The sequence below is a fragment of the Chaetodon trifascialis genome, chromosome 10, assembly GCF_039877785.1.
Source record: "Chaetodon trifascialis isolate fChaTrf1 chromosome 10, fChaTrf1.hap1, whole genome shotgun sequence".
Lineage (NCBI taxonomy): Eukaryota > Metazoa > Chordata > Actinopteri > Chaetodontiformes > Chaetodontidae > Chaetodon > Chaetodon trifascialis.
In genome coordinates this window covers 2,334,964-2,362,360 of record NC_092065.1, presented here as the reverse complement: position 1 = coordinate 2,362,360, position 27,397 = coordinate 2,334,964, and the positions used below count along the sequence as shown (strand labels likewise).

At 40.9% G+C, this 27,397-nt stretch overlaps 2 protein-coding genes across 7 annotated transcripts in view; one reads left to right on the top strand and one right to left on the bottom strand.

Annotated features, from left to right (window-relative positions):
- Positions 1-4,899, bottom strand: part of cep290 (centrosomal protein 290) — a 35,531-nt gene extending 30,632 nt beyond the window's left edge. For 5 of the 6 annotated variants that reach the window (XM_070973105.1, XM_070973107.1, XM_070973108.1 and 2 more), the window contains exons 1-8: positions 4,078-4,899; positions 3,715-3,792; positions 3,409-3,478; positions 3,261-3,307; positions 2,567-2,701; positions 2,038-2,091; positions 1,844-1,864; positions 408-554 (exon numbers count right to left, since the gene is read on the bottom strand). In XM_070973105.1, coding sequence (XP_070829206.1) covers positions 408-554; positions 1,844-1,864; positions 2,038-2,091; positions 2,567-2,701; positions 3,261-3,307; positions 3,409-3,478; positions 3,715-3,792; positions 4,078-4,191 — 666 coding nt within the window. In that variant the 5' untranslated portion in view covers positions 4,192-4,899. The remainder of the gene's footprint in view (positions 1-407; positions 555-1,843; positions 1,865-2,037; positions 2,092-2,566; positions 2,702-3,260; positions 3,308-3,408; positions 3,479-3,714; positions 3,793-4,077) is intronic. The other variant, XM_070973110.1, reaches the window with a different exon arrangement.
- tmtc3 (transmembrane O-mannosyltransferase targeting cadherins 3) overlaps positions 4,876-27,397 on the top strand; it is a 35,450-nt gene continuing 12,928 nt past the window's right edge. Inside the window, exons 1-7 of the mRNA XM_070973111.1 lie at positions 4,876-5,009; positions 5,761-5,974; positions 6,274-6,492; positions 9,981-10,080; positions 11,682-11,797; positions 12,123-12,295; positions 26,596-26,848. Of these exons, the coding sequence (XP_070829212.1) occupies positions 5,786-5,974; positions 6,274-6,492; positions 9,981-10,080; positions 11,682-11,797; positions 12,123-12,295; positions 26,596-26,848 (1,050 nt within the window). The 5' untranslated portion in view covers positions 4,876-5,009; positions 5,761-5,785. The remainder of the gene's footprint in view (positions 5,010-5,760; positions 5,975-6,273; positions 6,493-9,980; positions 10,081-11,681; positions 11,798-12,122; positions 12,296-26,595; positions 26,849-27,397) is intronic.

The following is a 27,397-nucleotide window of genomic DNA, read 5'->3' as shown; positions in this document are numbered from 1 at the left end:
TTTCAGTTCTGATCCAATTGCAGTATCTGAATTTGGATACTGATAAAAAAATATAGAAAAATGCATTTAAATGTAAATGTATGCCAAAGCAGTTTAGTTGAATTGTAGGGTAAGTAGGCTCCACATACAGTCAGGTGTATTTAACAAATCAAGTGCATATTATCAGCTACTAGGGACATTTCTATACATGAGTTCAAAAGTATTAAGAGAATTTTAAAGAGTGCAATGGCAAATTGAAAGTCTTCTGTTGTGAAGTGTAGTGAATATCTGAAAGAAAAGTGCACGAATTGTGAAGCGAAATAAACATCTACACTATCATGTCGTGTCAGTTTTGGCACCTGATACTGATATTGGAAAAGATCTGTCCCATCTAGTAAAAGTTAAATTATCCATTGATTTCCAAGTACCTGAAGGTCTTCCAGGCACTGGTAGAGCTGGCGGTTGGCCACGTTAAGCTTCCTCTGGGTCTCAGCATTCTCATCTCTAGATGGGACTGGTTCTTTCTGGTCCAGCTCTCCACGATAGAAGTCCACATCCTGCAGGAGCTGCTCATTCTGTTGTGGTGAAGGACATAATTAGAAGAAAAGGAAACGGAGCCAGTGCACTGTGGTTAAACTGTAATCTAGACACACTGCATTTGATAATCAACAAATGATTTGCCTTTGGATCCTTAACACTTTAAACCACTGCCACACTGTGTTTGTGTCACTTCAAACAGGAACACCAGAAAAATGTGCTATTTGTTTTATACACGCAGTTCTTCATTTATGCCCACAGGTCTCAAATAAAGTACTCTGAACACTGTATTATGCTGATATATTTGTTATTTGTATCATGTTCTTACCAACCTTTCTGTATATCATCTTATCGTACACTATACTGATTCATATTTTCAAACTTTCACAGTCTCTGCCGGCCACCTAACAGACTCTTTGGCCTTTTCAATTCAATTCAATTCCATCCCATCAATCCATCCATTTTCTATGCCGCTTATCCCTTTCGGGGTCGCGGGGGGGCCAGAGCCTAACTCGGCTGTCAACGGGCGAGAGGCGGGGTACACCCTGGACCGGTCGCCAGCTGATCGCAGGGCTCAATTCAATTCAATTCAGTTTTATTTGTATAGCGCCAAATCACAACAGAAGTTGTCTCAGGACACTTTCCATATAGAGCTGGTACAGGCCGAGCTCTTTTATCTACAGAGAACCAACAATTCCCCCATGAGCAAGCACTTGGCGACAGTGGCGAGGAAAAACTTCCTTTTAACAGGCAGAAACCTCGAGCAGAACCAGACTCTGGGTGGGCGGCCATCTGCCTCGACCGGTTGGGTGAGAGAGGGAGAGCAAGAGAGGGAGAGTGAGACAGACAGACAGACAGACAGACAGACAGACAGACAGACAGACAGACAGACAGACAGACAGACAGACAGTCACAGTAACATTGACAGTGGATGTAATAAAAGCAGTTGCAGTGGATGTCAGGTAGGGCCAAGGCAGGAGACGTAGCTTCAATCCACAATCCAGATTCAGCCACTGTGTAACCTGCAAGATGACCAAGCCTCCTTTTATGGAGTTCTGTGAAAAGCTGTGGCAAAATGACATAAGAGCCATTCCACAACAGTGACACATGTTGATCCAGAAGGGCACTTGGACAGCACAGATCTCAGGCCAACAGTCCAGTCATCCATGATGTGCAAATGTGTAAAGTTTAAGTGTGTACTCTACAGTTTAAGTGTGTACTCTACATACTGGGTCACTTGTACCTTTATACAAATATAAATACTATCAAACTAATACTTGTTTGAATAACTGAAACCTAATTTTACTTAACTACCTATATTTCTTACCTTCTTCTTAAGCTTTTTTATCTAAGGCAAAGGAACAGAAAGAGATGGAAAGAGATGACGAAATCTGAGAAAGCAAATGATGGCAGAACACATGAGACCGCGCAAGTTTTAAATCAAGACTAGATGCTCTACCAGCTGAGGATGAAGTGATGAATAAAAAGATGCTATGTGATGTAGTGCCAGCAGCCACATACCTCTCTTTTCAGCTTCCTCACTTCATCTTCGGCCTCCTCTGCTCGAACAAGCAACTACAAAAACAAAAGGTACAAAAGGCAGAAACACATTGCAGTGCAAATTTTTTCACACCAGATGCACAACAAACACTTATCTACACTTGGCAGTGGCCTTGCTCCAGTGTGTTAATCTGGTATTAAACAATGGAAAACAACAACTAATAAGATGAGTGCAACAAAACATTATCATCATACTCATCATACTCATAATGAATTCTGAATTTAGCTTTTTTTACTAATACAATTTTAAGGAATGTGTGTTACTTAAGTATATTGAAATATCAATATAGCCAGTTCAATAAAACCAATTGGCACCATCATTTCCACAACAAAAAAGTTCTCTTCAGTAGCATGGAGTACAGACATACCAGCACAATGTCAACTCAGTGAGTCCCAACTAATGAGCTAAAATTTGTAGGTCATCCTTTGACTCGATACTGAATCCACAGTCTTATGCCATGCATAGGAATTAGGGGTAATACACTCATACCTCCTCGTTGGTTTTCTTTTCTTTGCCCATTTCTTTCTTTAACTGGGTCAACTCCTTCTCCCTCTGATCCAGCTGGGTTTCGAGCTGCCGAATCTCATCTCTCAGAAAGCGGGTGTCTGACCCTGTGCCGGAGTGCTGAGCCGTGTTGACCGGCAACAAGACATAACCACCAAACAACCCCCACCAGGAAACCTCTTAGTCTTCCATCACCTCCAACTGTTCACAACATTAATATATGCATACACCGACATTAACTAGTCCTTTAACAAAGATCAATTTTGTATTTTGCAAACTGTGGGAGATACAAACCTTAAAGAATGAAAATAATAATCAAGTTGAAACTAGAAGTAAGAGCTGTGAGCATGCAAGGAATTAGCTGTAATCTTCTTAGGTGCTGTCATTCAGTGGTCACCACAACCAATCCCTCTGTTGCTGGAGTTACACTCTATGATTGGCTAAAAGGTTTGGCACCGTTGCCGGAAGTAAAGCAGCATGAGGGGTGATTTCCAGCCAAACATTAATGCGTTTTGTTTGTTTGTTTGTTTGTTTTAAACATTTATAAAAGTATTAGCAGGCATCCAAGTGAAAACCAAGAACAATGCAGTTGTATGAGTAACTTAAAATATGTGACAAACAGTATGTAAGCATGCAGACAAACAGTATAAAGACAAACAGACATGCTGAAAAGCATTACCTTGCACTCTTGTTCCAGCCTTGACACCTTGGCAAGGAGCTCCTTTTCTAGAGCACAGAAAACATAATCAACCACGTAAACTGCTGTTTGTTAGCAAAACCTAAACACATAAAACACTGTGACTACTAAACTTTATCTGTGCACTGACCGGTTTTAGCATGCTTTACACCAACGTCATCAATGAAATTGAAGGCAACATTAAGTTCCTGATCCTTCATCTAATAGGCAGAGGGAGAAAAGACAATTAGTGTAAATATCAAATGACGAACCGATATAATCTCAACTGCAATATATCAAGCAGCATATGCCACCAAAATAGCATCAGGGCCAATAATGCCAATGATACAAAAATGATTCTTGCTATGTGAAATACATATCTGCTAGTGGGTTATTGATAGGTGTAATAGATGGTGGGTGGGAGAGATCAGAGTACAGCAATAACAAGACTGAGCACCTTCAACAGGGCTTGAAACATTCTGAGGACTTGAATAATGTTCTCTGGAGCTTTATCCTTCACCTCCCATTCTTCTGTCTTCATGGAAAACATGGTTCAATGTGAAAAACAGCACAATGTATAGTCATTCAATCTCATAATAGTTCACAATGACAATCAGAATGGCAAGATTCACCTGGAATTGATCGAAGTTTACATCTGCATTAAGTTCACCAAGGACCTGATGCAAGCAACCCCAACTATGGCTAAATATTCAACAGCATCAATGTTTTTAATGAGTAACTCAAACCCACAGAGGCGTTGGTGGTTGGGCAACTGAGCAGAAATGTATGCTGTCATTAATACTGATGCGTGAATAATTACCGAAATGAACATGTCGAAGACTTCATCCAGTTGATCTTTTTCACAGTCACGGAGGCTCACTGGATCGATTCTCATCACTTTAGCCCACTCAAGACCAGCAGGCATCTTTGCCATAACGTGGCTGTAAAGACTTCACCAGGACGTGAGCAAGCAGTGCAGCGATAACTAGCTGCACAATGTTGGTGTTAGCTGGTTAGCTAGCTCATTGTAGTTGGGAAGCTATGGCTAAACATTGCTGTGCTCGCAAAAGTTGCAGTTTTGATTTAACGCTACACTTAACTTAGTTTAGCTATATTTGTGATGGCGTTTAGGCAACTAGCTACATGTTAACAGTTAACGTACAGCACAAACTGCTCGGAGACCACGTTAACTTCACTTGTTTTCATGAATTAGCTAGACGCTGCTATTTGATTTGAGATAAACCTTCAAACCAAATGCCAGTTATTATGAAATATGGCAGATTGACAATATAAACTACAGCGTTAAATCACAATGACAGTAGCTATCCATCCTGAGGTTTTCATGATGTCATGCTTTTTTGGCTGCTAGGTTACCACTCTCAACAACAGCGCCACATAGCTAATTAAGCTAGTCCACACGAAAACACAACTAGCAAAAAGCGACGAGTACACCCTTAAGAAGGAATTTCACCAAACTGTAGAAAAATGACGGATATCACATTGTCACAAAGTACTGATAAACTGCCTCTGGTATTGACCGTATGCACTGGAGTTTGCCGAAAACCGAGTCAATCTTTACTAGCTATGCCGTTTAACTTGCGCGGTCACCTCTGAACCGGAAGTGATAGAGATGCGTTGAAGCTAGTTCCTAAAAGTGGATTGCTGGTTGCTGAATCTTGTACTCCGTATGCGTAACCATTCCCAGTTTTTGGTATCACCTCTGCAGTCACCGTCTGTCCTGTTATAGACACGGTAGGTCGGAAACTCAAGAAAGACCCAAAAATGAATCTTCGTCCACCTTATTTGGTTTAAAGTCTACTATCAACCTCGTTAGCCTTAGCTGCTAATTAGCTTTATCGTTAGCTAACGTTATGTTGCAGCGGCCAGTCTGAAATAGTCAGAGCATGCTATCTGGGTTTTTTTGTGCTTTGATATTGCGGCAGTCGAGCGATAACAGTGTTGCCTGTATTCACTTTACCAACGCATGCCATTAGTAGCTGTTTTAAGAGAGTCTTTACTATTAATGGTGATAGTTTCCTGATGAGGTCCACCCTCCACCGCCTTTCCCTTTTTGCACACCGCTGTCACTGTGCCGGTTGCTAACTCAGACTACTGTGATTTTCAGGATCGGAGCTAATATCCTCACCCTTGCCGTTAGCTACCTGCAGGGTAATTTAGGGGCCGGGTAACATTCCCAAATTTTAGACTAAAGTAATGCACCCCCGAATCAATGAAACAGGGTGACAATTTAGTAGAATTGAGGGATAATAATGCCACCACCATAACAGAGGGTACGGCAGTGAAACACATGGTTGTTTATATTTCCCCTTGTGTTCTGTATGAGGTACCATTCAAAGTTTTTTGGAGAGTTGCATTGTTAATGTGAATAAATGGTTGCTTTGGAAATGTTAAGTCCTGTATATGTAAATGACAAGGTATCTTTTACACATCAAAATGTCTGCTGATTTTAATGTCTGTCAAACCTCCTTGTTTTCCTGTCCAGTCATCAATGACGGCTTTGATCAGCCATGGCTGTCGTGTCATGGAAGGAGATTTTACTTTTGACTGGACTGGTGGTGGGATGTTACTGGAACAGTCTGTCGTGTGGCTTTGTGTTTGATGATGTCTCAGCAATCCTTGACAATAAGGACCTACGGCCCTCAACCCCTATCCGCAACCTATTCCTCAATGACTTCTGGGGAACGCCCATGGCTGAGGTAAGTCATGATCCATGATACACCTCTGTGCTTTATGAATACAGGCCTACTTTTATTTGACACACAAGCTGAAGTGGTATATCTTAAGTATTTGTATTGAGCTTTATTTAGGTTAATGAAATGTATATTAATCTATTGAATTTTTTATGAATTAAATTGCAACTTCCTCAGATTAACTTGACTTTGAGGTTACTTTGAAGAATCACTCAAAAGCTTCATTAAACATCTGTCAGCCTTTAATGTCTCTCAGTCTACTGACCAGCATCTGATAGCATGTACATCTTGTATGTCCAATTCAGGAGCGGAGCCATAAGTCTTACCGACCCTTGACTGTTCTCACCTTTCGATTGAACTACCTCTTCAGTGAGCTGAGCGCAGCTTCCTACCATCTGCTAAACGTTGTTTTACACGCCATAGTGTGTGTGCTTTTCCTGCGAGTGTGCCGATTGTTCCTGGACAAGACTTCCAGCTTGGTGGCAGCTTTGCTGTTTGCTGTGCACCCCATCCACACTGAAGCTGTAAGTGTACATTTACTGGGTAAATGCAAGTTATGTAATGTATGTTATAAAAGAAAGTAACTTGTCTTAAACACTTGGGGCAAGGCAAGGCAGATTTATTTGTATAGCACAATTCATACACCAGGCAATTCAGAGTGCTTTACAGAAGCATACAAATACATTAAAAACATACATTTCAGAAAAAGAAAGAAAGAAATTAGAAGAGAATGGAAAAATAAAAATAAAATACATTTAAAGGAAAATTAAAAACAGAAGCCAGTAAAAGACAATAATTTAGCATTAAGAATGATTAAAATCATTGAGCAGATATATTTACTTTAAGTAAAAGCTGTAGCAAATAATAATGTTTTCAACCTTGATTTAAATGAGCTGATAGTTGGTGCAGACCTCACATGTGCAGGGAGAATGTTCCACAGGTGAGGAGCATAATAACTGAAAGCTGCTTCACTTTGTTTGGTTCTCATTCTGGGAACACACAATAGACCTGTCCCTGATGACCTGAGAGGTCTGGATACTTCATATGGAGTTAATAAATCTAGAATATATTTTGACTCACAGGAAGCCAATGTAGTGATCTGAGGACTGGTGTGATATGGTCCGTTTTTCTGGTGTTTGTGAGGACTCGTGCAGCAGCATTTTAAATCAGCTGTAGTTGCCTAATTGTTTTTTATTTAGGCCAGTAAAGACTCCATTGCAATAGTCCAACCTACTGAAAATGAATGGGATAGGAAAATTACCAAGTGTACAGTGATTATTGCGCTGTGTTTCTGAGCCAATGGATTTATGAAGTCACTTGTCTGGGCCTTACAACAGTGCTGTAACATCACAGCCTCAGCTTTGTTCCAGCATACCCACCAGCTCTGCCTACATCATAGCCAGACATTGCCTCGGTTTTGCCACTCCAGAACAGTTTATGCCCTTGTCTGTTAGGATTCCTGGTTTCTCTACAGGATCAATACTAAAGATTTCCTCCATAGCTAAAGAAGCCACATCAAAATCACATTGTTTTAATCAGATTTTTTAATAATGACAGTGAACAGGAGGTGGAAAAAACCTGTCCACTTAGCATATTGTTAGGCCCTGCCCCTTACGGCCTGCTCAGGGTGTGACCATACCCTTATCCAAGACATCCCCCCCCCTGTTTTGTAGATTGTCTTTATATGCATGCTGTTAGCTTGCTTATGAGATTAAGGCAACTCCAGTTACTGTCATTTAAAACCCTTCTGTTTATAGAGCAATCATTGGCAGTCCACTTCTGATAGTGGACATTGTTTTGTGCTGCATTTAAATCTGTTAAAGGGTTATTTTTCAAAACTTTGACCTTTTTGGTGGTTGTTACTGCATACCGTGTCTCATGAATGTTATCAGGACCCTTAAGGTTACTGAACTTGATCGGAAAACGAAAACCTTTTGCTTATTGTTTATCATTTGAACTTGATCTTGTTGCCTTCTATAGAGCCTGTCTGAAAAGCCTCTTCCCCAATTAGGACTTATAATTCATCCTATTCAGCTTAGTCGAACTGATGACCAGACAGGCCTTGACCAGAGTAGAAAAACAAAGAAAACATTCTGCATCTTAGGGTGCAGTGCTACTGTTACATAGTATGCACCACTGCGCCAGTCTTCCTCGTGGTGTTCTCTAATCTATGCAGAGTCTCTCAGACTTCTTGAATGGAAACAATTTGCCTCACAAATGAGCCCTTAGAGTTAGTCCAGCGAATGCCCTTCATGTTATCGCCATCTGGAATCTCGCTCTGAACGGATCATTTGTTTTTGAGTTATGCTCCAAGCACTGAAGGTCCCTTCATGATAAGTGCCTACAAAGAGTCCTTGTGTCCCCATGTCTTTCTCTGTGTGTTTTTGGGTAATCTGTCTTTTTGAATGGTGACTTCAGTTTTTTTTGTCAGTATCTCCAAGTGTCTTCAAATACAAATTATGTAGTGTACTGTTCTCTTTAGGTTCTAGTTTGGAATTAGGGGAAAGCACTCACCCACAAGCTGTACTTCAGTGCTGTACAGACAGGCGCACACAGAAAATGGGATTTGTAGCTTGAGTAGTTAAGCCAAACTGAGCTAACAACAGTCAGCTTTTCAAACATTCTGTTGAATAAGCTCTGCAGGAATGACAACATTAAGACTGTTTGTTAGCAGATGTACTGCAAGATCCTCAGATTTCATTCTTCAGATTCCTCTTTACTTAAAACGTGCATCTTCCCCCTGACCTTTGAAATGCTGCATGACCAAATCAGTGTATTAACTTACCAGGCTCACCGTGACAAGTAATAGCATAACTTAGGTGCACTAGACTTGTTTAGATAATGCAGTGCTCTATTATGCAGCAACAGCAAGAGGTGTAATCAAATTAAAACAGTGTCGTTGTAGAATGAGAGGCCCCTCCATAAGAAATTTGGCCACCTTATCAAGTGTGGCTGCCTGATAAAGTGTGGGCAGGTGCATAGTGTGACTGTAGTGTAGACTGCAGTGGATTTTTTTGCAAAATTTACAGACTGCACCATTCAAAGGACATGGTGATATATACTAGCTGCTGTTTGCAGCCAGTTTATTATTTCTTTTGTCACCAATTGACAAGCAGTAGGTCATTGAGAGAGCAATGCATGAGCCAATTTGAGCCTACTCCCTGTAATCTGCTTACATCACAGTGAATTTAAAAGAGAAAAGCTTGGTCTATTTTTTTTTTGCTTTTTATACTGTGCCCCCCTCTTGTAATGCTTGGTGTGCTCTTACAGGACACACAACAGACTCTTCTCTTGTAAAGTGCTTCATATAACTTTTTATGGGACCGTATGTGTGTGTTGTAGGGCATGTCTGTTTCTAAGAAGTCTGGTCTTTGGTTGTGGTAGACGTGAGAATGTTATTTCTTCCACACGAGGGCAGTCATCATTTACACAAGTGACTGACAGACAAGGCTGGTTTGCCAGATGTGTATCTTGCAATCTGCTGTGATGATTTACCTGAATAGACCAGATTTCACAGCTGGAATCAAGGGCTTAAACATATGGACTTTGGTTACTGCTGACTGTAGACACGTGTAACGTTGTCCAAGAGATTAGAACAGAGTAGTACCCTATATTTCTTGAGGTGTATCAGGAATATCCTGCTGTGGGATCTGCTGCTTTATTCCTGCACTGGCAGTTTCCCACAGGTTGCAAAATGACCTTCATAGCAAGCATGACCTTCATAATTTATGTAATTCATTTACATTTTTGAAGCATCTTTGAGTACTCTGAAAAGCGCTATATAAGCATAATTTATTATTATTATTATTATTATTATTATTATTATTATTATTATTATTATTATTATTAAATCTGCCATATCTTCTATGTGGGAAAGTCAGGTTTTCAATCTGTCTGAATGAACATGCTTTATTTTGGCAGACTTTTGAGTTAATGTACAGTTTTATCAGCACCTCAAACTTAAAATGAGTAAAATCTGAAATAGAAATCAGTTGGGATGTTTTTTCATCAGGTCACAGGTGTGGTTGGAAGAGCTGAGCTTCTTTCTTCAATCTTCCTCCTGGCTGCTTTCCTGGCCTACACAAAATCAACAGGTGCAGACCACTCTATTGGTAAGTCTAATGAACCTGTTTCTCACCTATTTATGTCCCAAGATGTGCAGGGTTCATGTAGGGCTGGGTGGTATGATGATATACATCATTCAACGGTAGAAATGCGGCCACCGGTATAGATTGGGCAATACTGTTTTCCTTTAAGCCGTATTTACACATTGTCATTCACAGCATATGCACTGCTACCCCACTACACAGTGAGCGAGTGGGCGTGTTGATGACATTGCACAGAGTGTAGGTGCTCTGTACTCTTTTCTGCATGCCTGTATATTGCTTTTCAGTCTTTCGCTGACTTTGTGGACACTTCTAAGTACATCATTACAGATGAGTCCTCCTACTGCCCACTCTGGCCAGGCACCACTCCTTGCCTAAACCAGCCAAAGTGTCTCTAGTGAGAACACGTCTGACAAGGACAAATGTGATCCGTGTGAAAGGGCATCTCTGGACAATGTCCAGACCTGATTCTCTAGACATCGTGTGGAGTTCATATGAGAAAACAGCTCTAGGGTCACTGCTATACATTTAGGGCGGCAGCGCAATTTATCAGTCGAGCTGCCTTGCAATGTCAGATGATCTGAGCAGCAGGACTGCTTACCACGTTCTCACGTGACAGAATGACAGTTGGTGGCGATAATGCACCTCTTTTGCATCTCTGTTGTTCTCATATGGAACCTTAAGCTTCCATATCTAAAAGAAAGTCTGTTTTCCTGTTACTCTGCTGATACCTTTGATCGGTATTTGCTGCTTTTTGTTTGCTGCTGGTATTAACAATGCTGTATGCACACTGTTGAAATTCTAATGCAGACGTACCCGTATTTGCTGTGTTTTGTATGCAATTGGTCATTAGATGGTGGTTCTCTATGCACTTAAATCTGTCATGTAGTTGGAGGGTTGGGCTTGTTGTCATAAAATACACCCGTGTGTCTGTGTCTCCGTCTTTGTCTCTTTGTGCGTGGATTTGTGACTGAGGAAAATTTCTATGCTGCAACATCAGTGCCTTTTAATTTTTTTTCTACATTCAATGACCATCTATAATAAAGGCCCTCAAGCCTTTGGATTCACATCGAGTCATTTGTTAGCATTTGAAAGTGACAAACTAACATGACAGCAAGCCGTGGCAGTAACTGAAGGTTATCATCACTGGACTTTTTTAGACCGATACCAAGGGGTGACCTTTGTTGCGTGTTGTCCCACATCTCTCTCTCCCCTCATTTCCTGTCAGATCTCTGCTGTCACTGCCCAATTAAGGCATAAAAATGCAAGCAAACCCAGAAGTTAATGCCTGACTTTCTTTATTTTCACCTCACAGTGGCTTTTTTCATTGATCCAGCAATGTCAAGGAGTATTTCAACTGTGACTGATGAAGTGCACATGTTTGAGTATGTGATATTTCCCAAGTCTACATGGTGATGCCTGAATGTTCTGAATCAAACAATGGATTTTGGGTTACTGAGGGCAGCGGAAGATCAAAGGTTGAGTCTTCTATGTAAGCAATAGAAGGATGCATTGCACTTTGTTTTGGTCATTCTGTATAATGAACAGCCACTGTAAGAGCTTGTGTATAGGTTGTCTATTTTTTATGGATTTTCTTCTCTTTTCAGTTTGGGCTCCCATTGCTCTGACAGTTGTTCTAGTGGCTGCAGCAACACTGTGCAAGGAACAGGGAATCACTGTGGTTGGCATCTGCTGTGTCCACGAAGTGTTTGTTGCACAAGGGGTAAGGCTCCAACATGAGGTCTCTCTTTGTTCCTGCTGGTCACGCTTGCAGCATCAAAGCATGTCTGGATGTTTGCTGTACAGTTCATCTTCAGCTTAAGTGGAAAGGTAGTGTTAGCAGGCAGTTGCCTCCTGATTAGGTTTTTCGCAGTATATCAGATGGTTACTTGGTGAACATATTAAGCACTAAATGAGCCTTAATGGCAAAATGGATTTTCAAATCAGAAAATGCATTAAAAAATAAGTGGAATTCAATGGTAAAATTGTGCAGGAACCCTTTACAGTGTAATGTTGAGTTGACCCATCCGTCTTGTTGCCACTCTCAGTTTACCTTGCCCATGCTGCTGGACACACTGCGCCAAGTACTGCAGGGTAAAGACAGTTTCCCGTATGCTGTCCTACAAACTCTGCTGAAGCTCATCGTCCTTGTCATTAGCACCCTGCTGCTTGTGATCATCAGGGTCCAGGTCATCCAGTCCCAGCTTCCCGTCTTCACCAGGTAGGCAATATTATCCCATCAGCTGCAACAAAATCCGGCTCAGACTGTTTTCAGTTTTACAGCCTTTACTGCTCGAACTGTTTGTCGACAACGTGAGTTTTTAGTAGTGCATCGGGAATTGATTTGACAAATCAAACACACTAAAAGCTAAGTTGTCACAATAATTTTTTTATTGGTGTGATGTCTTGCTTTGCAGCTTCTGTTTCTTGTCTGCACAAAAGGGCAAGACATTTGTAAACTCTAAAGGGCAGTGGAATGAAGTCATAGTCATTATTTGAATGTGAATGGATGCAGGATTATGTAAACACATTACACTAGATTATGTAATAGTTTACATAATGTCTTTTTTTTATTTGATGAAAGAAAATCTTCCCATGGCTTCTGACATCCTGCAGTGGATTCATGTAATTAATAGGCCTTCATCTATTTTGTAGTGCCTGAAAATGAGTTATACATGCACACATTTGTATTGTCATTGCTCTTCAGTATGGCTCTAATTCCCTCATCTCAGTTGTTGAAAGCAACCAGTTGTTAGGAGTTCAAAGGAGTTCAAATCTGAAAACGACTAAAAATACTCCCTGTAATCTGCTTACATCACAGTGAATTTAAAAGAGAAAAGCTTGGTCTATTTTTTTTTTGCTTTTTATACTGTGCCCCCTTAACTCATGCTGATACCCCCATAAGGCAGAACTGGAATGCTGTTATGTGATATTTAAGGTGCTGGCAGATTTTGGAGGTGCACAGGATCTCCTCTCGCTCGTGATACATACCTGCTGTATTTGTGGGTGTTGGAGTTTAGCTCCACTCTCTGTCAAACATGCAGAGGATAGGAGAGAGAAGCTAGTGCGACCATAAATGACAAATTCTGTCTTGCGTATCATAAAGCTCAGGATAGACCAACACGGCCAAAACAGCTTCCCTTCGATTTTCTTGGACACTCTTAGTGGACGTACATTGATGGTGTGCCCAGAGGGATTACATTAGGATTACATTACAGCGCGTTTCTTGGCCGCCAGCTACAATGCTCCTGCTCAATGCTAAAAAAAAAAATTGTCCCCATTCGTCAGTGACACACAAAAACACGGGAAAATAAGGTCCATAGTCACATAATTTGTGAGCAGAATTTCTCTCATTTGTCCGTGACATGGAAACCTTCCAGGACACATGAACCGACACCGACTGGAAACACACCTGGAGCATTTCCAAACTTAAAACTTAATAAAATTGTACCTATAGGTCAGTTTAAAACCACAATTACAGTCTACTCCAGTCTTCAATGTAACTTTTTAACTGTGTTCAAAACAGTTTTGTGTGTTTTTATTCTGTTTTAACTCTCGACATCTTTGGACAAAGGGCATGCCCTCAATGATCCTTCAAGGTTTAAATAAAGGTTGAATGAATGCAATTAATCATGTCTCCATCAATATATATTTTATGCACATTTTCACATATCATTAGATATTATCTAGAGCTTATCTCAATGAAGCAGCTCCTTATAATGAAATATAATCATATAATATTTCTTGAGCCAGTGTTCTCAAAATTGGTTTAAACCCAGCTATATATGGATTTAAATTCAATTTTGAGCAAAACCTGTAGGAAAGGCAAGGCAGGTTTATTTATGTTGCACCATTCAGACACATGGCAATTCAAAGTGCATAGAAATAAATAAAAATCTAAAAAAAAAAAAAAAGACATTAAGAGAACATTTTTTGCGTCTAATAGAAAAGCAAAAATGAGTAAATCGTTAAAGATTCAAAAGCTGCTCCAATTTAAAAGACAGTAAAGCAAAATCAAGTAAGGTTATTGATGGGTATCTGATTTATTGGAAAGCAGTCAACAAACTTTCAAGCCCTGATTTAAATTCGTTTTAGCAGACCTCAGATATTCAAGAAGCATGTTTAAGCATAAAACTAAAAGCTTCTTCATCTTGCCTGTTTTTTATGTTCCTGGGAACTATTACTAAACCTGCCCCAGATGACCTGAGGTTTCTGTATGCTTTGTAACATACAAATAAATCAAGAGTATTTAAGCCCAATGCCTCCTTGTGCTTTATAGAGTAATAAGATTTTAAGATATATCCTTTGTCACACGGAAAGCCATTACAGTGATTTAAGGGCCAGTGGAAAGTGCTCCACTGTCATGGTATTAGTGAAGAATTCTGGATGAACCACAGCTCTCTGATTTCTTTTTTTGCTATTTCCCGTGAATACACTATTACAGCAGTCTAGCCAGGTGCAAATGCACATAACTTGTTGAGATAGAAATCCTTTAATCCTTCAATTTTTGTAAGTCAACGTGAACTAAAGTAAAATGTCAGGGGTCAGCAAATTTGTTGGAACTTATGGCGGTGATACATGACAAGTTAGGTGGTCTTAAAAGTCATTAGGGAATGATTGACTCAGGACAATGGATATCCATTCTAAACAACTAACCAGTCGAATGACATTGCCAGGCTTTAACCCTGTTACTTGCAGGGCAAAAATAAATTGGAAAATGTTATGATGATGTCTTAAAGAAGATGGCAAGCATGGTCAGACCGACCTCACACTTTTGGGGGTGTTGGCTCTGACTCAGTAAACTGCCAAGAATGTCACATTTGAGATCTTGGAGTTTGTCTCACAACAGACTCTATTGCCACAATTCCACTAGCACAACTCGACTCTTCTCTACCCGGTTATTTTGTGTATCCATTAGGGATAGTACCTGGTACCCGATACTATTTTTAGTACCTGCTCTGGTGACGTTCCAAGCGAGTAGAAGCAATACTATATGTGTGACGTCAACAGCCTGTCAGCCACTGATTGGCCGGAGAGTGTCGTCACTGGTCTGCGACGTCCAACACCGTAAAAACAACAGCAACCACTGACTTTATTCTTTATTCTCACTCGAGGGAAATGGCTGCTCATAAATACAACATCGCCTCAATGTCCTCCATTGTTTGTCGGCTCTGTTTGCGTCGCGTACAAATTGACGTCATGGCAGTTTCGTGCAGCCGTGGTATGACGACCCCGCCTACGTTGAGGAGGTACTATGAAGTACTCAATTGTAATGGAAACTCAACCAAACCGAGTAGAGTAGAACCGAGTTGAGTAGAGCTGGAATTGTGTAATGGAAATGCGCCATATATGTACACCTTTTAAACTGAATATGCACATCCAAGAAGGAGCCGGCCAGCTGGACCGACAGAGCAGCCCTGAGGGTTTCCCACATAGCATTAGCAGCCTAGCAGGAAAATAAAGGCAACTGTAATAATGTAGATAGAAATGTGTAATCCAGCTGGTGAAGGCTCTGATAATGAAAGCATCTGATTTTAGGAATAAAAAGACAATGAACATTGTTAGTGTAGGGTTGGCTGATCATTTCCATGTCAGCCATGGTTACTCAAAATCACCTCTCGGTGACACGATCACTGGGAGGTAGTGGAGGTCGGAGGGGAAATTAAACAGGACACGCAAGCGTAATGCCAGCGTGGTCTCAGCAATGTTACATTGACATTCAGCACTGAGGAAATACAGCTGTACAGCTCGCTAATAGTTAAAAGTATAAACCAACACATAAAATTTTACCAATTACTAATGGAGGTCACCATGCTCTGAAAAAAACACATTAAAGCTGCAGTAGGTAACTTAAAAAAAAAAAAAAAGCTCCATTGGTCCCACCTACCTCCCAAGTGGCTTTTTTGATGCTTTAGTTAATGTATTACCAAAATAATTTAAATTATGTGTAAAATTAATTGCTAATGTACAAAAGATACACATTTTACTGCATTTCCTCTGATTTTCTCACCTTTCCAGCCTTTTGTCTGTCGCGGCTGTGTGTGTGTGCACTGTGTCTGTAACCCCCATTCCTCCCCCTTCTGCTCAGTGCGTACACACTGAAGCCGCCCCACATTATGTCGTTGACCAATCACGTGTGGCTTGAATGGAAAAAAAGTCGAGAAAAAAACAAAGGAAAAAAAGGCTCCCAATCCGGCTCCCAGGCGGGAGCCGGCTCCGATCTAAGAGTCGTTTCGTTCGTGACCAACACATCACTACTGTGAGCGGCGTCAGGAGGCTAGTGAAAGCTATGGCGGAGCAACAGCCACCCACAAAGAAGAAACTGCCCATACCGCTGCTGCCAACAACAGCATATACGACAACAAATAACCATAAAGTTAATATGGTGATTGTTACAGTAACACTCTGCAGCGCGTACGGTATGTTAGCGACTGTGATGTAGCAGCTGGGCAGAGTTAGCTTGTTTCCGATGCTAAGGCTAACGTTCCTGGATGTGACGGCAGCCACCACAGGGAGGAGGGGCTTGGAGGCAGGGCATGAGTGCAGCGGAGAGGGTGGGGGAGTGACGTGGAACTTGTGTTGGTTCTAATTTTCAGGCTAAGTGTACTCATCTCGATCTTACCTACTGCAGCTTTAAAAGACACTAACCACAAGTAACATTTGAGTTTTGGAACATAAAACAAACTTAAAATACCCATGCAAAGAACATGTTTGTGGCAATAAAATACATCAAAAAATGCAGCCTGAAGTGGATAAGGGCAAAGGCAAATTTTTTTGTATAGCACAATTCATACACCAGGCAATTCAAAGTGCTTTACAGAAGCATACAAATACAGGAAAATTAAAAACAGAAGCCAGTACGACAATAATTTAGCCTTTAGAATGATTATAATCATTGAGCAGATATATTTACTTTAAGTAAAAGCTGTAGCAAATAAAAATGTTTTCAACCTTGATTTAAATGAGCTGATAGTTGGTGCAGACCTCACGTGTGCAGGGAGAATGTTCCACAGGTGAGGAGCATAATAACTGAAAGCTGCTTCACTTTGTTTGGTTCTCATTCTGGGAACACACAATAGACCTGTCCCTGATGACCTGAGAGGTCTGGATACTTCATATGGAGTTAAGAAATCTAGAATATATTTTGGTCCTAGACCATTTAATGCTTTGTAGACCAACAGTAAGATTTCAAAGTCTATTCTTTGACTCACAGGAAGCCAGTGTAGTGATCTGAGGACTGGTGTGATATGGTCCATTTTTCTGGTGTTTGTGAGGACTCGTGCAGCCGCATTTTGAATCAGCTGTAGTTGCCTAATTGTTTTTTGTTTAGGCCAGTAAAGACTCCATTGCAATAGTCCAACCTACTGAAAATGAATGCATGAACAAGTTTTTCCATATCTTCTTTCGACAAACATCCCTTAATTCTGGTTAGATTTTTCAGGTGGTAGTAGGCTGATTTGGTAATCAGCTTTAAATGGTTGTTAAAAATCAGGTCAGAATCAATAATTACACCAAGATTTCTGGCTTTATCTGTTGTTGTCAGTGACATGGAGTTAAGGTGAGCACTGATCTTTGACCTTTCATTTTTGGGGCCAAATACAATTGCTTCTGTCTTATCTGCATTAAGCTGAAGAAAGAGACAGACATCTGCTGGAATGGAAGCATAGTAGCTGCTGTAGGTAATTATTAGGTTAAGGTAATAAAAAGATGAATTCGGCGTTTAGAGTTGGGTTAACTAATCGCCCAGTGAGAAGACAACAAGACACTAGTGTGTGTGTGTGCGTGCCTGCGTGCATGCGTGCCTGCGTGCGTGTGTGTGTAGTTGTGGGTGTGTATATTTATATACAGAGGGTGGGAGGGATGGGTTTTGTCTGTTTTTATGTTTTCCTTTATAATATTTTTAACTGTTGTAAAGCACTTTGTGTTGCATTTTTGAAAAGTGCTGTATAAATAAAGTTTGATTTGAAGACAATGGCCAAATGGTAATATTTCTGTTAGATTAAGGAGTCTAGACTATGTTGAAATAGTCTGTACAAGGCTCTGCACAGACTCAACCTCATGGCATTTGGTCACAAAGATAAAATTCCAGACAATTAGCCTTGATGTGCTAATCCTCTAGCTGTAATCCTGAATGTGTCTCCGGATTGTCTGAGAAAATTTCTGTGTTCAAGCCATAACAAAAATGTATATTTAGATTATCACCAGTTGTGATCTGGGAGGAGCACCACATTCTTCAAAAACAATTTCAGACTACCTGCTGGACATGAGCACCTCAGGTATAAAGAAAGAGTCGAGGTGTTTCCCTTAAACACCAAAGACAGACAAATTAGAGACAGACAAGTCATGGCAGCTGCACAGACAAATCATGTCATGCACTTTTTTCTAAGATAAGATATTTTCGTAGTCAGAGCCTTCAGTAGGAGGTTATATATTCTACACCTGGTTTTATTTTCAAACTTATTTTTGGCCTACAACTATCAGGGTGGCAATGTGGATGAATTGGATCGTTGGTTAGAACGGACAATTATTGTCTGTGTCCAAGTCAGTAGTTCCTATTGACCTAGACGACCACCTTTTCTTTCCTGTTGCACCACCATAATGTCAGACTTTCCTCTTGCCAGCAATTTGGTCTGTGACGAAGGGTTGTAAAAAATAAGGGCAGAGTCTGCACTGAAATTAGCTATGGTTAACACTGAGGTCACCAGAGGATAAATTTGAATGTTTTTGCAGATCCCTTACATTTCCTTTAGTTCATCTTCATGCCAAATTTCACACAAAAGAACGTTTCAAACACGGTATCTTATTGTTTAATAGGAATATTTCAGTGAAATCACTCATATTCCTGAGGTAATAATTGATCCGTTTTATTTTAGATGGCGTTCTAGCCTTTCCTTTAGCATTAACATAGAGGAAAAAACATACTGGACGAGCCCCACAGCCAGTACGGTTCAAACAAAGGCAGATTTCATCTCACAGCCCTGTAGATGTTGGGATTATGGTTGTTATGGGGATCTTTGTGGGCTCACCATGGCGACAGAGTGAAGGTACCCTGTGCCAGATTAAATAGAAAAAATGTACACAGCAAGATGCATTAACCAGTCACTGAAAGTGAACATCCATAAATGCATAACACAAACTGTATATCACACCTCACTGCTGCCCTCCTGATTTATTGGATATTGCTATGGACCGATGACCATGGCGATGCAGGTGTATAGTAACTGTTTTTATAGAGCTACGTAGACATAGATGAGATCTGAATACTGCAGTTCAGGTTGTGCCAAAGAAACATCCGTAGATCTGGTACGTAGTAAGCCGACATGCTCATCATACCTCATCCAACTGTTTGAGATGGATGAAGAGTAAATCATACCTCAGCTGGTAAAATGGTTAGATGTGCTGTTATCATCAAATACAGAGGTGTGAAAAGGTTTGGGCAACATTTCTGTTAGCAAAGTGAGTAAAAGAAAAGTAAGTTAAGCCTGAGATGAGGGAAACTCTGAGTTATCCGCTCCAGAAAGAGAGGTAACTGAAACTCTCAGTCAGTCACCATGGTAACAGACTGTGTGAACATAACCTGCTCGCTGGCAGGTTTACTTTAAGAAACCCTGAGTTTCTACCTGTCTCCTCCCACATGAAGAAAGCTGTTAGACATGAATTGTCTATTCATTCCCAATCCGACTGATATCAAAGCCCATTCGAAATGCTTTACAGATGCAGCAGCCTCAAAATTCCCCTCCAAGCCAGAGGCCATCCAGCTCCCAGCTGGCTCCCAGCCGGCTGCCAGCCAACTACCAGTCCCCCCTTCCTCTTGGGGGTGTGCCCAGAATCCACCATAAACACGCCTCTTCATTCAATTGCAGGGTGTCACCAGGAGATGGCGTGTCCCTCACAGGAACACATCTCAAGGGCAAAGATTTTTACTCCACTACATTCATCTGCTTTAGTAAGCTTATTTGTAGTTAGGCAGTCACAGTTACTCAACTATTTTACGTTGATTATTTAAATCAACTTAGAAAAATATTTCTCGCACAAAGTCTTAAAAAAGTCATAAATGTGTGTTTCCATCAGCCTGTTTTAATGCATATTTTCGATTTGCAAACAGGAAATTCCCAAGTTTTTCTCTTACAATATACTGTATGAATTTTTTTGTGATTGTTGCGATCAAAAAAAACAAACTCGTGCAAAAAAGTTGTATATAATCACTTCCTATATGATAATAACCATACTTCACATTACAGAACCAGTCGAAAAGATTCAGTTCCTATCTTAAAAAAAAACAAAAAAAAACAGTTTTAACTTGAGAATCAGAACCATCAGCTCAAAATTACGTAATCATGTAGTGGAGATTTGGTGCAGTTGGTAGAGCGTTCGCCCCATGTATGAAGTTCTCTGCAGCGGCTACGGGTTCGATTCCGTCCTTCAGCCCTTTGCTGCATATTGTCTTCTTCGGAAAAAAAAGAAAGTTACAAAATCATTCCTGAGTCATAAAAGTGAAGTAGCTTTACAAAACAGCCTGTAACTCCAAGAATAAACAGGCTCCATCTGTTTACATAGAGTTTGCTTTTGATAATTATCAACAAAAATGATGACCTAATTTTACTTTACATGCGCTGGAACAGAGACAGAGCTGCAGGAGCAGAGCGCGTCATCTGGAGATTCCAGGGCTGCCTACGTTTTCCGCAACAGGCGCACGGCTCTCGGCAAAAATAGACCAGGAAGCGGCCTGCAGACGGTCATATTAGTATTGGTTGAATACGTGCTAATTTTTGCGATCACAAGATTTCCTGGTCGGACTGATAATATACATTTTGATGTATGAGGGAGGTGGGAAAGTTGGTTTATCCATAAATGTAATTAAGTGTAATGGAAACATTTAGTGAAGTCTATAAAGTAGCCAGCGACACAATATTAATATCTGTGGCACAAATTGATTTTTAATTATTGGAGATACGCGCTCCCCTCAGCCCTCCACCTATTTTACTGGCCATAGCTAGTCTGTGGGACAGTGGGGGCTGGGAGCCTGGTTGGCTGGCGACCATCCATTGAGTTAGAACAAAGGATACACTGTAATGCAAATAATGACTTTTCAGCCAACAACGCGGCCGGCTCGACACTACACATGCCTGACAGAGTGACAGACAGGAGAACATCATGACGCCCGTGGTGATGATGCGCGATGTGTCAGTGAAACTACAGGTTTACTCAGCTCTGAAATGTGCCGGGAGTTAATCGCTTCAAATGCACAAATGCAGTGAAGTTCACAAACCACCAACAGTTTATAGAATAGGATGGACTGTCTATCAGTGGCCATTAGAGCAGCTCTCTAATAATTAAAATAGATGTCACACTGTGCGGAAGAGCTTAATAAGTTAACAAGAGATTTGGCCACGACAGCTGAAACAATGAAACAATTGGATTTATACTTTATCCAAAATCAGGGTGAAATATTGCATGCCACGGATTAGACAGATACAGAAATCATCATCTGAGAAATACTCATGATACTGATTTCACTGTTTATTGGCCATTTTCATGTGTGTGTGTTAACTGATTGGCCAATAAAAACAAGTAGATTGGCCCATCTACATCGGCCCATTGGCCCTTTATGCCCCACAACATTGTTTTTTTTCATTGGTCTGATTGGCCCATTAGGATTATTCATGATTGAATGTAGGTGTCCGTGCGGGGGATGAGGCTCGCTGGCTGCGGAGGGAGAGTTGATGTTGTAGTAAGAACCTGTCTGCCTGGTCTAACATGATGAAGTCATGTTGAACATTTCCGTTTCCCAAAAAAACATTTATTTGAAGTGCAGTGGCACAATATTAATATCAAACACGCGTGCACAACGCCTGACGTAAAAAATGCATTCTTGGTGTGCTTCTGAATAGTATGTTTACCCGCGACTATAACTTTTTTTTTAATAGTTGTTTATATTCATTGCGTGAACAGTCTGAAAAAAGAGACAGAGACACAGAGAGGAGGACACAGACAGTCACACAGACAGAGTGATGAAAAAGATCAGTGATAATTAACTACAGTATATTAAGCCTATGATGTTGAACATCGCAGTGCGCAGTGCGAGCCGTTTGCGGCGCTCCGCAGCCGCCTGTGAAGGCGAACGAAATCTGGAACCTTTCAGCTCAATGACATGACTTTGAAAGCACCAAGTGACTTGTTTTAACGAATTTCGTTAGATTAAAATATGTAGAACTGTAAAATATCACTTCCATGAGGCTGTTCATTCAGACATTAACAGATCACAGGCTGAAATTGGCATTTCATCCTTCCGTCCCTCCCTCTTCAGTGCACTGTAAATGATTTCTGTCCAGTAATATACTGTACACACACATACAGGACTCTGCGTATTGCTGGTCACCGCATCAAATAGCGACCCGCAAATCTAAAATGCGCTACAAACAGGAAACCCACCAACTGAAAAGCAGAGTGGCTCCGCGTATTAAACATTTAACTGTTTAGCAGTTCAGAATGCTAGAAAAACGCGATGCACAACTTCTGTTATTCATGATTAATTTTCTGGGCACAAATCACTCGGCACGCGGAGATGCGCTGGGAGCCTCTCCAAAGGTGGAGAGAGATGTGGAGGAAAAGGCAGGATGGGCAGATGAGCAGATCCAAGAAGTTTGTGAACGAGCACTACAATAATGTGGATGATTAAGCATAATTATATTTAAAAAACTGCACAGGGTGCTCTACTAGACAAGCAGTTTTTCTTACAGCAGTGGAGGCTAAGTGCAGATCTAATGAACAACTCAGCAAAGCTGACACGATAACCAATTAAAATGACTGCTCCTCCTGGTGGACTGATCGAGCGAGTGCAGGTAGTTTCCGCAAATGGAGCTTAGGGGCATTACGAGTTGGCCCAGCGCCGATGACGTCATCGCGGGGGATCTCATTACAGTCACGAACCCGCCTACTGCAGAGCAGGGACCGGTCACGGACCCGCCAGGGCCCCAGCATGAGATTAGGGGAATTTCGAGGCCGCTACATCTGTACGTCACAAGAGAATCTTTCGACCCAGATTAGATGTCCTGTCATTTCCAGAGGAATATCTGTTCAAACACTACCACTTTTCATCAAGCGGTATAACTTATTAGGATTAATAGGATTAGTTAGGATTTGTAATTTAGTTCCTACCATTAACATATTTCACCCGTGAAGTGCACCCACCTCAACTGACGTTCCAGTAATGGAACTTCAAGGTCTGTTTTTCTAATCTGGCGATCCAGATAGACCATTTCCTTTTCACTTTTCTCTATACTCTTCATGAGGTGGACTCCATACAACTCCTTCACTGGTAACTGGGACACATATGGACAACATTTAAATCCTACAATTCTACATTCAGATTTAACATGGTATTGACCGAAAATCTCACTGTGTCAAGCTGCGCTGTGGAAGTTGATGGACCCTCCTCCTGGTGATGCCCCGCCATGTTCTGTTGAAGGACAAGTATGTGCTAGTTGTTTGTACATTATCTATGCTCATCACTTCAGTGTACATGTCAAACTACAAATTCCACTCAAGAATGTAAAGGAAAGACACACTTCAGTAGGACTCTCCCTGTGGCAGCAGACAGCGTTTCATCATCATCATCCTTTTCCTGTGATGCAGGAAAAGATACTGTTTCAGAATACTTTCAACTACCATCTGAGGCAAGATCTGAGTATGGAATACTTACAGCTGCAGGGTGTTCAATTGTTTCAGTAGTAGGAGGCTGAACGAGGCAGATGACACCATCCGCAACTGTTGGGGGGTGGAGATTTTATGTAGTTCTATATATAAGAAGTTTTATATATGATATAAGTTTGATTTTTTTAAAAAGACACGTGTATACTTTCAGCCAACGGTCGGTCACTCTGTCAGAGGTGGTGGATGTAGCTCTCCACCTGTTTTTCATGCCTCTGCCTTCTTTCTGTTGGCTGAGCAGAACTCAAATGTCTTTTTTTAAATTAGTATTTTATTGAGTGTTCGTGGACACATCATAACATTCTAAATGACTTCAATATGTATAAAATAAAAATGTGTAAACATTGTATCAAGTGTTAATCTACTAAGTGGGGTATTTAGTGAGATGACATGTTACGTCAACATTTTGTTAGGGGTTTAAATTACTACTTGAAGTAGACACTGAATTAATATTTACTTTGTTTAATAGCCTAAGTCAATTAAAAAATAAAATTAAAATCAAAGTGAGGTATAATCATAGCCTAGCCTAGCAAAATATGCCTTCCCTTTTTGAATGATGTTTTTATATTTCATTTTTAGCTGCTTCCAAGTTCGTTTCTTCCATTTTGGATTGCACCTAAATGAAAATCAGATTGTGTTCCTTTTTATTTTCATAACTGTATGCTACAATCTTAAGAACGGTTAAATGTTAAGTCAATGGAATAGTACATTCAAACTTACGCGTTGTGTCGGGTAGCAATTTTCTCCCATGCCATTTCTCTCTCCTTCGCTGCTGCAGCGGTGACACATTCACGCCGAAATATGTGCTCATTTTCCCTTGGCTTGGCTCCCTAGGCTTGCAATAAGACCTCCAACTCCATTGGGGTAAAATAACTTGATCTTTTTTTTTTTCAGTTGTCATGGTGACTCGTGGTATCGGTGCTCCATTGATGATGGCTTTTTATAGTGGTTGTGCACACGCGCAACTCAAGGCTAACATACTCAGAGTTGATTGAACTCAGATCAGCTGTTCTGGAACTGGGTACTCAGAGTTTCCCATCTCAGAGTAAGTCAACTCAGAGTTCAGGGAAAGACTCAGAGTTTGTTGAACCTCCCACCTGGAATACCCCCAAGGTTTCCAAAAAGCATAAACTTAAAGATGACACATAACTTTAATATTTTAAGCAGATTCCATCTGTGTTTCCATCTCCTACAGTCTTGTGTACACCGCTCTTTTGAGGTCTTTCCACAGATTTTTGGTGATGTTTAAGTCTGTTAGCGTGTGTCTCTTGAGGTAGTCCACTGTTGATTTTGAGGTACGTTCAGGGTCATGGCCCTGTTGTTGAGGCCATCTTCTAAGTCATCCCCAGCTTTTGTGCAGATGATGTTAGCTTCCGGTAGGGCTGGGCAATATGGCTTAAAATTCTATTGCGATATAAGTGTTTTATATTGGTCGATATCGATAATTATTGATATTTTTTATGACCTATTTAAAATAAGGACCAGGAGAAAAATACATTCAATTTAAACATTTTTATTTTAAATTGAACCTTCCTCTGATTATAATCCCCTCAGCTATCAAGGCAGAAAGGAAAGGAAATGTCAACACAATCATGGAAAACACTCAAATAATAAATGTAAAAAAAAAAAAGTGTAAAAATGTAAACAGAGAGAAACCTGAGAACTTTTTTTCCTGCAGGTTTAGTGCAGAAAGTTCACAAGCTGATTCACTTTCTGGTGAATAAAATGTTTTCAGAAACATAGAAACATAGCAGAAACTGAGGTAGATTTGACATCCGTAACATACAAACAAACAAACAAACAAACATGATAGACAGCACAGTAACACTGACTGAACTATAAAACCAGCCTAGACAAATGAACAACTTTAGTCACTCTTCTTACTCTAAACATACACGAACTATTCAATTCTATTTTTATTGCAAGTGTGTTTAAGAAAAAAAAGTAAGTGTAAGAGATGTTTATAACCTGGCTTCTCCTCAGTGCTCAGTGAAGCATGTCTTTAGCTGTATGATATGCCGCTGCCTCCGTTACGTCTGCGTGCCTTTTAGATGATTTGTCATCAGGCACTGAAGCAGATACCTCTGCATGGCGGTCTGCTGCTTGTGCGGTGGGGCTGCGGTTGGCGGACGTTGGCGAATACGGCTGCGCTCCAAAGAGTGAGCGCGGCTAAGGTGGTTAAATAAGTTTGTGGTATTACCGGTCTTGGTGGGGACGAAAGTCTTGCATAAGTTACAGACCACATTGGTTTGACTACGGTCCGACTTCTAAAATCCAAAAAACTCCATACAGGCGAACTGGCTTTCCCTGTTTTATCGACAATTTCTTCGCTCGATGCAGTGCTTTCTATTTCTCATCTCACTCCTCACGGAGAATCAAACACGAGACAATGAGATGGCGCAACCGAACTTGATAATGTTACATGATTGGCGTGTTAGCGTGTCTCTCTCACTGATTAGCGATTACTCCCTACGTTGCTCAGTTACCTGAGAGCGAGTGCCTTTGTTCATGCAACCAACCTCGCTTCGTAACTCCAGGTTTCTTCTGACGAAGAAAAAAAAAAATTTATCAAATGTTTTATCGAACGCATTTTATATTGATATTGATGACGTGTCTATCACGAGACATATCGCTATCGTTCTATTGGCCCAGCCCTAGCTTCCGGCATATGTTGGTATTTATTTGATCTTCCTCGTACCACCAGCTGCAAGACAAGCCCAAAGCATGAGCAGCCCACTCCCCTGCTCTACAGTTGAAGAGGTGTTCTTTTCTTTTCCCCACAGATTAACTTCGCTGTGTCCTCTCTTGTAGATTTGATAACCCAGCAGCAGTCAGCCCCACTCCCACAAGACAGATGACTTTCAACTACCTTCTCCCTGTGAATGCGTGGCTTCTGCTGAATCCCTCCGAGCTCTGCTGCGACTGGACTATGGGCACTATCCCCCTGGTGGAGTCACTCCTAGACCTCCGTAATCTGGCCACCCTGGTGTTTTACACTTTTCTTGGCCTGCTAGCTTACCATAGCCTGCGCTACAGACACAGTTCTGCCAAGACGGTCATCATGGTGAGACGAAGTTTGTTCAGATTATTCAAATGCATTTTGATATAATTTGTTTGATGACAGTTTGCCCACCTTCTTTATAGCCAACTCACGGTGCACAAATCCACTTTTTTATGGCTGAGCACAAACCTTAACAAGGCTTAACTGTGGTGTGAATGGGAAAAGCAGTGCTCTCAATGGATTTTATTGCTTTCCTGCACAATCTTCAAGTTTCTGCCACTGGATGTCCCGCGTCAGGGCTATCAGGGCAGTTCTTGATGTGTTTTGTCATCAGTTCCTTCACTAATATTTGTCAAACACTGAAGATGACTTCCCGCTCTCAACTCGGCAGGACACAGCCTCTCAGCTGAGCACGCTCACACACACGCACAGTTTGGTCAGCAGCTGGCACCGATGGGCTGAAGGAAGCACACTGCTTGTAATAAGTCAGCTTCGCTTATCTCCTAACAAATGACTGTTAAAACATTTTATGGGGTGCCCACAAGTTTTCCCTCTTTGTGAATCAAACGAGGGACATGTCACAAACTTTGATTTGTTTATCCTCAAGGACTT